Genomic DNA, 13,489 nt, shown 5'->3' with positions numbered 1-13,489 from the left:
TTCTACTATCATTCTCTCTCCAGTACCACGTACTGTATAATTGTCCCACAGTGGACAATTAATCTTTCACTGAGGAGATACAGACGTGTATATTCTCTGACATTCGGTGTGATCCCAGATCACACTATTTACGACGATCCGTGATCGCGTAATCTTACTATATCTTTACTACAAGTACACACACACACACACATCCACATACATATACATTCATTCTTGTATCAATTGTTCAACGAGTTACCCTCATTTTCATTATCTCAAAATTCTCAATCTTTCATTGTACTTCTTCAAAGGGTTTTATGCCGTAGTGCTTTCCCTATTTTTTTTGGGTCAAAATATATTCTTCGATTTTGATATACCCAAACTACGAGTTTTATTACATAATACCTATCACATCCTACCTATTATTTATAATAAATAAATCAATTCCAATTACTAATTTAAGTTAATTTACAGATAAATTTAGACAAAAAAAAAAAATAACATTCAATAAAAAAGGGAAACATTTTCCCACAAACATAACTAATGAGTCATGAACTAAAAATAGAATCGAGTGAGTCACCATCTTAAAATAAATATTCTACTACGCAGTTAAAATAGAAAGTTTTTTTCTCGGAACTGGATGAGTCATTATCTAAAAATAAAAATTCGCTGTTGCTAAAAAAAAAAATGATGTTGAAAAAATCTTGCAATTTCTGATTAGTGCGTGATAACTTTTTTTAAAATGCACTAATTATTCATATAGTAATCTCCAGATAAACGCAAGCTTGAATGTTTCGAAATTAAATCAAAATGGCGGAAATGGGCACAATAGTTAATTCAAAATGGCGGAAATGGGCATAATATTTAATTCAAAATGGCGGAAATGAGTTCAAAACAGATAACTATGATGTCAACGCGAGTTTTAATCTTTTCAAATATTCCCGCTCAAAGTATACATGAAGTAACATCTGTAAGGCCAACGCGAGTATTGATTTTTTCAAAAATTCCTGCTCAAAATACAGATGAGGCACCATCTGTCATAATACGAGCTCAAAATGGCAAATAAGAGCTTAAAATAGACATTGATTGACGCAAAATGTTGTCAATTAGCTGCGAAATGATCAGAAAATTGTCCTAGATACGCTGAGCTCGGCCGGTAAAACAACTGCCTATACATGAGGCGCCACCTGTCATTGCACTCAAAATAGATGTCAATTAGCATCAAAAGTCTAGATAAGCTGAGCTCGGTTGGTAAAAACGACTTTCAATTAGCATCCGAATGATATCAAAGCTGTCCTAGATAAGCCCAAAATGATGCCAATTAGCGTCAAAATGATGTCAATTAGCTCAAATGGATGTTAATTTGCGTCACTTAGTTCAATTAGTTATTGAAAGGGTTGACACAAATCAATTAGTTCAATTAGTAATTGAAAGGGTCCTCAAAATGGCGGAAAAGAGCTCAAAATGGCTGACATTTACATGCACGGTACAGACATGATCATCATCGGTTATATGCAAATAGTGAAAACTATTTATAAATATTCAGGCTCGATCATAAATGACTAAGCATACTCGTTCATATTCATAAATGAAAGTTAGTCGTTAATAGAAACTGTTTGATTAATTATAATTATTGTTTTCTTTTTATTTTATTATTTATTTAATTTAGATTAATTGAATATGTAAAAATTTACTTATTCAATAACTATTATTATAATTATAATTTCATAACTATTAATATTTTATTCATTTAATTACATGTAATAAATTGATACTGCATTAAAAGATTCAATTTAAAAATTTTTTTTCATTAAATTAGGTCGTTTACACATATAGCTTCCTACACATATTAAATGACATGCTGATTTGAATTGGTTCAAAGTTACCACAATCAATTCTTCACTTTTGCTTACAGGTATGATATAATCTATTCTAGCTTTGTGTTCTGGATTATAAAACATATTTTCATGATTAACATTAAATCGATGCAAAACAATACCCATCAAATTTTCCGTTCCAAAAAAAAAAAAACATATCGATCCATAAATTATAGAACCATCTGTCAAATCTAATTGAACAGTAAAGTTGTTAGTTTTTGTCGTTTTCTAATTTTCAGAAGTATATATTTCTTTGTGAATTTTAGCTCGGCTGTAAAACTTTAAATTATCTAGCTCAAAAGTAGATAATCTTAATAATTCAGATTTATTTTCATTGAATGTAATTTCTAAATTTTTTCCGATAAATTCATTTGCTTTTTCTGTTTTACCCAGCTCATCATTTGCAGTTACACGACCTCGAAGTATCTGTATCCCTTGAGTGATTTTCAAATTCTTCATTATTTCTTGGCCTAAATGTTTTGTTCCGTGGGTTCCATGTGCCAGAAAACCATTGAAGTTCTTAAATTCAAATGCTGATGTTACTCTCAAAGGACCCCATCGTTTTACCATTAGAGCAAAATGCACGAGCTGATGTATATTATATGACATCTCACGGTCACCGTATAAGATTTCAGTTTCTTTAACGAATGAATTAAGCAATCTTCCAGCTGTTGTTAAATCGTCTTTTGTTATTTTATTTTGGAGTAAAAGAAATAATTACTTTATAAAAAGTATCCAATGATTACAATATTTCTCGGGCAAATAATTGGTTAAAGCAGGAAGTGAATAAAACAGAATAAAATAATAATATTCAGATGCTTTAAATAATTTAAGATCTGTTATTCGACGAGGAATTCTATTCACAAAGATTGGTGGTCTAATTTTCAATAAAAAATTATTTATTTCTTCAGAGACGTTCTTTAAGCTCCAAGGACCTTGTTTAGTTACAAATATATTAGTGAATTGTCGCCCGACACCAAGCAATGCCGAATGCATATATTCAGGTATGACACATGTCCCCAGGTCTATAAGAGGTAATTTAGATAAGATAGTGTCACCTTTGACGCCTTTTATGTGTGGTACATATTCCAAGCTTTCTTTTTCCCTCAATTCGCTGACATCGTTTCATTTTAACTTCACAAACATTACAGCCGTACTTTCCATTAAAATTTTGGATATTTTGCTCAAGAGCTCTAGCTGGAGCATCAGCAATTATTAATGGTGCTACAATCTTTGACACGAATTCATTGCCAGTTACCGAATCAGTCCAGCGAACACCTTCATTGAAACATTTTTTTAATTTTTCACAAAATGGTTTGAGAAATGTATTCATTGAAGGTTTGCACTTATGATCACACCAAAGACCAATCGGAATGATATATATATATATATATCTCGCAAGTGCTCAGGTAATTCGGCGATGGTAAACATTAATGGCCAAGTGTGAGTTTTAGAGCTTTTTGATAATGCAACACCATCAGTATTTAAAATCAGTGTCAAGTCATACGGGCCTCAATTAATTCGTGAGTTTACTCTCCGGTATTTAGAACCGTCTGTTATATCCGCAATGATGTGTCTATTGGTATGATTATTTACTTTTAATTTTACAGCCAAATTTTGTTCTTCAAACAAACATTTTATAATTTGATTGATATCTCTTTCAAAAAAGTAGAAAAATTGATTCTTATTGACATTGCATACTGTACATTTATCAATTTTATTGACGATACCAAGATAATAAAAGCATTCCTGGCAATAATAGTGCTTAATAACATCAACTGATGGTACTAAATTTTCTACATATTAAAATAATTTAAATATTGTTCGAGGTAAACGATTATTGTTTGGCAACATTTTATCTAACATTAATAACGTTCCTGATAAACTAGCTTTGACCCATTGATTTTGTGAATACAAGTCTAAAAGCATCAATACACTTTCATCAACAGTAAGTGAACTATTTTCATACAATCTGGGTAAAATGACGTTATTTTCGTCGTTAAACTGACTGTTATCTTCACCGTCTAACTCATCAGCATTATCATTAGCATCGTCGATGTTTTCATCAGGCTGGTTTGATTCAGAATCACTATTAGAAGAAAAATTACTATTCATTTCGACTTCATCTGTATCATCTGATTCCTCGTCGTCATCGGTAAGACTCAAACTACTTAATGTTTCTCCATTATCCTCATCGACTTGATCAAAATTGAAAACATAATTAAGATCTCCCACTTGGTTATTATGACGTATTTTTTTTGAGCAATCATTGTTGATAGTGTCCTCGTTCTTTCTTTTATCGTGACGATAAATTGTTCTTAAAGGAATCTGTATAAAAATAATAGTAATATTAGTGTTTAATTAATTATTTAACGAATACAATCATAATTAGTGAGCTCACGTTCAAAAAGGGATTTTTTTAGAAATTGTCAAAAATTTTATTTATTATGAATGTGCTATAAAATTTTAACTTTATTAATATTCAATATCCGATTTTAGTAAGATAAATTTTGTTTATTGTTCAAAAATTTGTGTCTAGGATCAAAATAACAGTTTTTGAAAATAAAATCTTGCAAATTAACAGTGCAATTTTTTATAACTATGATTAAAAAACAGTTTTTATTATCAACGAGCTTCAGATCATGTCAAATAGATATTGAACGTTTGGAGGTTTTGATTTTTGGAGTTTTCTTAACAAATAAATAATTTTTTAAAATATATTAAAGAATTATACATATAGTTTATTGAATTCACTACAAGTGCATTTTTTCAAGTTATTTGTACCCTGATAAAACGAAAGCATTTGACAGGATTAAAAAAATTTATATCCTTATGAATGCTATCGAATCCTGAAAATATGATTCAGAAGGATTTAACATGATTCAAATTTTTTAATTCTGTTAAATACTATTTAATCCTGAAAACATGATTTAACAGGATTTGAAATGATTTAAACTGTTAAATACTTTTAAATACTATTTAATCCTAAAAATATGATTTAACAGGATTTGAAATGATTTAAACGGTTAAATACTGTCAAATGCTTGTAAATCCTTAAAATATGATTAATTAGGATTTGAGATAATTGAAAATTTTTAAAACTACCAAATACTTCTAAATCCTAAAAATATGATTCATAATAATATAAGGCGACTCAAAATTTTGAATACTATTCAGTAATTTTTCATTCTAGAAATAAGATGTAAAAAGATTTAAGGTAATTGGAAATTCGAAACACTCTATATAGTATATATACCCGGGAAAAAAAATTTAATATAAACCCTGATTAAAAAAGTGAATTGAAAAGTATTGAAAATTATCTCAATTCTTTTCAATCCCTCGGCGGTTTTGGAAAGTATTGAATGGAATTGAAATTTCGATCGTTTGAATACTTTTCGATTCCAAAGTGGAATTCGAAAGTATTGAAAAGAATTCAATCTTTCATCATTTCAATTTAGGTATTGAGAAGGATTCGGAAAGATTCAAAAATTTCAATTCATTTCAATCTTTTTCAATCCCACTCATGACCCGAAATGTGAAATTATTTAGGTATTGAGAAGGATTCAGAAAGATTCAAAAATTTCAATTCATTTCAATCTTTTTCAATCCCACACTTGATCGAAATATCGGATTATTTAGGTATTGAGAAGGATTCGGAAAGATTCGAAAATTTCAATTCATTTCAATCTTTTCAAATCCCACACTTGATCCGAAATATCGGACTATTTAGGTATTGAGAAGGATTCAGAAAGATTCAAAAATTTCAATTCATTTCAATCTTTTTCAATCCCACACTTGATCGAAATATAGGATTATTTAGGTATTGAGAAGGATTCGGAAAGATTCAAAAATTTCAATTTGTTGCGTAATCACAACTACATTCAAATTTGAATGTAGTTGAACTTCCGGCAAATAGAGGCAGCACCTACTGGGGCCTAGTGTCAATTAAAAACTTGACTTGCGCATTTCGACGCATGCGTATCGAATTTATCCTGCCTCGTGGCAAGAAGACCGACGCCATTACCTATTCGTTTATACAATTTCAAGTGTCACCACGTGTTTTGTATAATCTATTCAAATTGCGCTCATCTTGAGTAAATAATTAAAAGTAATCAATTAATTACATTAAGGGTTCATTACTCTATATAAAAATATAATTATTTTTATAATCGCGAGCTCCAGAGCTCATAAAATAATTAATAAAATAACATCAAGAAATCCAGTGTTCTACAACCTGTTCCTGACGAGGTTATTTTCGACGGAGAAAGCAACAGGTGCATTTTTTATTAAACATTTACTTGCTATCAGTGCTCAATTAATTTAAAAGACTCAGTTTTATTATTTATTTAATTATCATTATGCTCAATTTCTTAATTAATATAAAAGTTATGTTTCGCTCAGTAGCCTCTGCTATCATGCTACCACGTGTTCAACAGATAAATTAAAATCAGTGTAATTTATCATGAGCTCATTAAATTCAATTCAATTAAGTGATCATCATTATTAAAACTCAATAACAAAAATATTTATGTATTCAGTGCTATTAAAAATAGTAATTAATGTGTTCACTTCGCTCAGTAACCTCTGACATCATGTTACTTATTATCATGACATTTTTGCATTCAACTCAGTGTTCAATTAAACTCAACTTGATTATTTTTAATTCATTATTTACTCGAGCTCAACTCAATAATTTGTATTCAACTATTCACGTATTCATGAGCTCAGACACTTAACAGTATTTATAAATTAAATAAACTATTTAATTTGCAACCCAGTGATATTTTGTGCTGTGACAAATAAAAATATTGTTATATTTTTTAATATGCGTATTTTTCAAACATCCCAACCACCAACCAGTCCTGGCATGTCTTTATTTAATTATTATTACAACATTTTATGGTCCTTCGAGCCGGATGGTTGGTTGGTTGTGTCGGTAGCATCATCATTGGGCAGCTGTACTCATATAAACCTATCAACAGGTCAAGGAGCTCACTATGGGGGATGAAGAGAAGAAGAAGGGTCTTCCAAAGGACCAGGAGCACTCAGAGGTCCCTGAAGGTACCCCCACGGACCCACACCTCTTTCCAGTGATCAAAATCGTCGACACTCAAGTCCTCAGCGACTCAAGCGCTACCGAGACTGTGAACCCCGGCGAGGGAGATCAGTCTAGGCAGAAACTCAAACGCACTCCCAGGAAATCGACGATTTCCCCAGGACTCGAGCTGAAAGTTATCAGCCAGCACTCACGGCTCAGAGTCTTCTCAGACTGGGAATCTCTGGCTGCTATGCTCACCGTTTCCGACGGCTTGGCTCAACTCAAGTCTCGACTTGAGTTACTCGAGGGTGAATGGCACCAGTTCAACCTCACTCACGACTCACTAGCACTCACCTGCACCAAGGAGTTCTTGGAGAGCTCATATGTCAAGGACGGAGTATACGACCTGGTGTACAGGTCGTATATCAACGCCAAGGGCAAACTCATCGCACTCATCAACTCAATACCAGTTCCAGCTGTTGCTCCAACTGTAATACACTCAACCCGGGCTCCAACTCATTTGCCAGCACTCGCAATTCCCAAGTTCGATGGGCGTTACGAGAACTGGCCGGAATTCAGGGACTCATTCACCTCAATGGTGATAAATGCTCAAGAACTTGCTCCAGTTCAACGTCTTCAGTACCTGAAGAGCTGTCTGCAAGGACAAGCCGCACTCAGCCTCGCCAGTGTACAAATGTGCGACGACCAATTTGTACCTGCGTGGAATCAGCTCAAGGAGAGATATGACAACCCTCGCCTACTCATCGGTGCTCAACTGGACAAGCTCCTTAACATGCATGCACTCACTTCACGCTCATCTGAGCAGCTCAATTACCTTCTGAACACCGTTTCAGAGGTAATCAACGCACTCAACGCACTCGGGGTACAATTGAACTCAGATATGAATCCGCTGCTTACGCAGTTGATCATATCTAAATTGGACTCACATAATCGGGAGCTCTGGGAGAACAAAATGGGTGCTTCCACTGAATACCCATCACTCAAAGATCTCAATGACTTTTTAGTCAGTCGTGCTCGTGCTCAAGAACGGGTGGAACAGGCATCAAAACCACCACGTTCATCTGGCAAACCAGCGTCATATTCTGCTGCTGCTGTTTCCAAGTCGCACTCATCGGAAACTAAATCTCCAGCCACGAACTCATCTACTGCACTCAAGAAGCCTCCCAAGAAGGTATTTCCTCCTGCACAATATCCCTGTGATTTGTGTAAAGGAGATCACTTTATTGTGAGATGCACTCAATTCTTGGGACTCACAAAGGCTCAACGCACTCAAGTCGTTGTGGAGAAGCGACTTTGTGAAAATTGTTTTGGCCATCATTTACCGGATGCGTGCAATTCAAAATTCACATGCAGGGTGTGTGAACAAAAACATCACACCATGATACACCCGGGACTCAACAGAACTCAAAAACCATCTAGCTCAGCCGCTAAAGGCACTCAATAAAGACGTCTGCTTCCACATGACGACTCGAGCGACGCTCAACTGAACTCAATTGCACTCAACACGTCCGGCATTCATCATACTAGTACTCATCGCCCAGCAATCTTACTCGAAACATGCCTAGTGGACTTGATCACCAAGTTAAGTACTCATCCAGTACGCATATTGCTGGATCCAGGGTCTGAATTATCGTTTGTTTCAGATTCCTTGGTAAATTCACTCAAACTTGAACGCACTCACTCATTTATCCAGATTATTGGTATTGGTGTTGCCAATGCTGGTAGAACTAAAGGTCAAGTCGCACTCAAGCTTTCATCTAGGCATTCAAACGACTCAGTCATCATCAGTGCTCATATACTAGGTGGTCTCACTACTCAACTACCATCTGTTGCACTCAACACACTCAACTGGGACCAATACAAACAACTACAATTGGCAGATCCAGCGTTCATGAGACCAGGACCAATTGATATCATCATTGGTGCCGATCATTATGGTCTTATCATTAAAGATGCACTCATTAAAAGGTCTGAAGGCCTGCCAATCGCTCAAGATACCATCTTCGGATGGATATTACTTGGTCCAGTTACTCAACGCACTCATCGACCATCTATTACTTATCATGCTGCTGTCGAGCAGTCAACTCAACAACTTCAAGACCTGCTATCACGCTTCTGGACTCAAGAAGAAATTCCAGTCAGCAAAATCAAGGAACTCAACCCAGATGAGGAGGCGTGTGAAGCGCATTTTCAACAAACTCATCGACGAGACATTTCAGGACGATACATAGTTCGACTGCCAATCAAATCGTCACCTCAACAGCTGGGGAATTCGTACTCAGCAGCATACCGCTGTCTTATTCATCTCAAACGTCGTTTAGATCATGACGATCGTTTGAAAGCACTCTACCTTGATTTTCTGAAGGAATACGAAGAACTCAACCACATGGTGGAATCAACTCAATCAACAACAAGTGAACCAGACTACTATCTCCCTCATCATGGAGTCTTACGGGAAAGCAGCATCACAACCAAGCTGCGAGTAGTTTTCAACGGTTCCAAAACCACCAGCTCAGGTCTTTCACTCAACGATGTGCTTCACACCGGTCCAAAACTGCAACTAGACATCTTCGACGTACTCATAGGAGTTCGCACTCATAAGCTCATCTTCATAACAGATATCACGAAGATGTTTAGACAGATTTTGGTCGACGAACGCGATCAATCACTTCAACAAATACTCTGGTTCAACCAACAAGGCCAAATAACTCCATATAAACTCACCACGGTCACCTACGGGACCAGACCAGCTCCATATTTGGCCGTTCGTGCTCTACTTCAATTGGTTGAAGACGAAGGACATCGATTTCCTCTTGCGATCATTCCACTCACCCACGGAAGATATGTTGACGATATCTTTGGTGGTGCCGATGACTTGAACTCATTACAACAAGTTGCTGATCAACTTGAAGCACTCTGCAAGGCGGGCGGATTCCCTCTTGCTAAATGGGCAAGCAATCATCCAAAATTACAACAACTCAATCATGTGGAAGCGATCAAAAATCATAAATTCGAGGATCCAGACTCCAGCACCAAGATTCTGGGCATGTACTGGTCCTCACACTCAGATCAGTTCTATTTTACGTACTCACCACCATGCTCAACTCCAAAATTTACAAAAAGGATCATTTTATCAGAGATTGCTCAAATCTTTGATCCTCTTGGATTTCTCGCACCACTCATCATTCGAGCCAAGGTATTCATGCAGGAGCTTTGGCTCGAAAAGCTCAGCTGGGACACTCCATTGGCAGCCAATCAACGGCATAAATGGAGAAACTTCAAAAATGAACTCAAATTTATCTCTGAAATCAAAATTCCAAGATGGATCCACTCATCCACGTGCTCAACCACCGAAATCCATGGATTCTCGGACGCCTCTCAATTGGCAATGGCAGCTGCCGTGTTCATCAAAGTCCACACACCTGCTCATGGAGTCAGAGTTACGCTGCTTTGCTCCAAAACCAAGGTAGCCCCGTTAAAACGACTAACGATACCAAGGTTAGAACTCACCGCAGCTCACATGTTGGCAAAACTCACAAAACACTGCCAGAGCACTCTCAATCTCACTCAATCGCCAATATACTTGTGGACGGACTCAACAATTACACTCACGTGGATTAAATCTCACCCGTCTCGCTGGAAGGAGTTTGTTCGGAATAGGGTGTCACATATTCAAGATCTACTTCCAGATGGCCACTGGAATTTCATTCCGGGCACACAAAATCCAGCAGACTGCGCAACACGAGGGTTGACTCCTACTCAACTCCGTGATCATCAACTATGGTGGACTGGCCCACCATGGTTGCTCAAGAGTTCATCGTCCTGGCCTAAATGTCCATCAATCGATGATACAGGAGCTCAAGCAGAAGAACGGCCTGGACTGGCCCTGTTCTCATCGAATTCGTCGCTGAAATCAAATTGGCCTATCATGGAACGGCCAATACCACTCCTACGCATGTTACGAGCTACTGCAATCTGCTTTAGACTTCGTGACATGATCAAGAAATCACCAAACTCATCACTCAAGACTCCAATTACTTCTGACGAAGTAATTTCTGCACTCAACTTCTGTATCGAAGAAACTCAACGCATTCATTTTTCAAACGAGATCAACATGCACTCCAAACACGCACCATGGCCTAATGGTCATCCATTTGCTCGATTGGTTGCATTCATTGACACCGACGGCATCATTCGAGTAGGTGGACGGTTGGAAAATTCTCCAAATCAAGACCAAAGCAAGCATCCTGCTATTCTACCACGGAATGCGGCACTCACAAAACTCATCATCTCTGATGCTCATCAGCGTACCATGTATGGTGGTACTCAACTTACTCTGGCATTCATACGACAAAAGTACTGGATCATTGGCGGTAGACAACCAGTACGCTCAATTATACTCAAATGTATAAAATGCGCACGACATCGTGCTGATAGAGCTCAACAACTCATGGGTCAGCTACCAGTATCACGAGTTACTCCATCATCTGCATTCACTCACACTGGAGTTGACTATGCTGGCCCAATAACACTCAAAAATTGGAGACGCAGGAGCAAAAACATACAAAGGCTGGATTTGTGTTTTTGTCTGCCTTTCTACGTCCGCAGTACATCTAGAGGTAGTCAGCGACTACAGCTCTAGTGGGTTCATCGCAGCACTCCGCAGATTCATCAGCCGACGAGGCATCTGCACAGCACTCTACAGCGATTGTGGAACGACGTTCAAAGGCGCTGAAACTGATCTCAACCGTCTGTTCACTCAAGGAACTCAAGAGTCAAGAGAAATACTGGATCACATCACTGTGAACAGTATTACCTGGCATTTCAATCCACCAGCAGCTCCACATATGGGTGGAAAGTGGGAAGCTGCTGTCAAATCACTCAAACATCATCTTACTCGAGCAGTGGGAGAGTCTTCATTTACGTTTGAAGAATTTACGACTCTTCTTACGCAAATTGAAGCTATATTGAATTCAAGACCATTGGAGCCACTCACGGAAGATCCAGATGACATGGATGCACTCACTCCTGGTCACTTCTTAATTGGACGTGCACTCAACATGATTCCTGAACCAGCACTCATCGATACAAATAGTTCTCGATTGTCTAGATGGCAATTTTTACAACAACGTGTTCAACAGTTCTGGAATCATTGGTCGACAAGTTATCTTCAAAGACAACTGGCAATCACCAAGTGGCAACGTCCAACTCATCAAATTCAAGTTGGGTCACTTGTATTACTCACCGACGAAAGGTTTCCACCAACCAGGTGGCCTCTCGCTCGTATTATCGCACTCCACCCTGGCAAAGATGGATTGACCAGGGTTGCTACGCTCAAAACAGTGAACTCAACACTCACTCGTCCAATCACGAAGCTTGCACTCCTACCAATTGAACCAGAACTACAAGAAGATGACGAAGAATAACTTCACTGGTTCAATGACATGCTTATCAAAAGATCAAGTACTCAAGAACTCATCAATCATCAACTCTGTTGCTGATGGCGGGCGGAATGTTGCGTAATCACAACTACATTCAAATTTGAATGTAGTTGAACTTCCGGCAAATAGAGGCAGCACCTACTGGGGCCTAGTGTCAATTAAAAACTTGACTTGCGCATTTCGACGCATGCGTATCGAATTTATCCTGCCTCGTGGCAAGAAGACCGACGCCATTACCTATTCGTTTATACAATTTCAAGTGTCACCACGTGTTTTGTATAATCTATTCAAATTGCGCTCATCTTGAGTAAATAATTAAAAGTAATCAATTAATTACATTAAGGGTTCATTACTCTATATAAAAATATAATTATTTTTATAATCGCGAGCTCCAGAGCTCATAAAATAATTAATAAAATAACATCAAGAAATCCAGTGTTCTACAACCTGTTCCTGACGAGGTTATTTTCGACGGAGAAAGCAACAGGTGCATTTTTTATTAAACATTTACTTGCTATCAGTGCTCAATTAATTTAAAAGACTCAGTTTTATTATTTATTTAATTATCATTATGCTCAATTTCTTAATTAATATAAAAGTTATGTTTCGCTCAGTAGCCTCTGCTATCATGCTACCACGTGTTCAACAGATAAATTAAAATCAGTGTAATTTATCATGAGCTCATTAAATTCAATTCAATTAAGTGATCATCATTATTAAAACTCAATAACAAAAATATTTATGTATTCAGTGCTATTAAAAATAGTAATTAATGTGTTCACTTCGCTCAGTAACCTCTGACATCATGTTACTTATTATCATGACATTTTTGCATTCAACTCAGTGTTCAATTAAACTCAACTTGATTATTTTTAATTCATTATTTACTCGAGCTCAACTCAATAATTTGTATTCAACTATTCACGTATTCATGAGCTCAGACACTTAACAGTATTTATAAATTAAATAAACTATTTAATTTGCAACCCAGTGATATTTTGTGCTGTGACAAATAAAAATATTGTTATATTTTTTAATATGCGTATTTTTCAAACATCCCAACCACCAACCAGTCCTGGCATGTCTTTATTTAATTATTATTACAACACAATTCATTTCAATCTTTTTCA

At 36.6% G+C, this 13,489-nt stretch overlaps 1 protein-coding gene across 1 annotated transcript in view; it reads right to left on the bottom strand.

Moving 5' to 3' along the window:
- Positions 1 to 1,773: 1,773 nt before the first annotated feature.
- The window catches only part of LOC130664985 (plasmepsin X-like), a 55,269-nt gene continuing 43,553 nt past the window's right edge, over positions 1,774 to 13,489 (bottom strand). The window contains exon 4 of the mRNA XM_057465212.1: positions 1,774 to 4,187. Coding sequence (XP_057321195.1) covers positions 3,663 to 4,187 — 525 coding nt within the window. The 3' untranslated portion in view covers positions 1,774 to 3,662. The remainder of the gene's footprint in view (positions 4,188 to 13,489) is intronic.

Source organism: Microplitis mediator, chromosome 3, assembly GCF_029852145.1.
Source record: "Microplitis mediator isolate UGA2020A chromosome 3, iyMicMedi2.1, whole genome shotgun sequence".
NCBI classification, from domain to species: Eukaryota; Metazoa; Arthropoda; class Insecta; order Hymenoptera; family Braconidae; genus Microplitis; species Microplitis mediator.
This window is presented reverse-complemented; position numbering and strand designations above follow the sequence as displayed.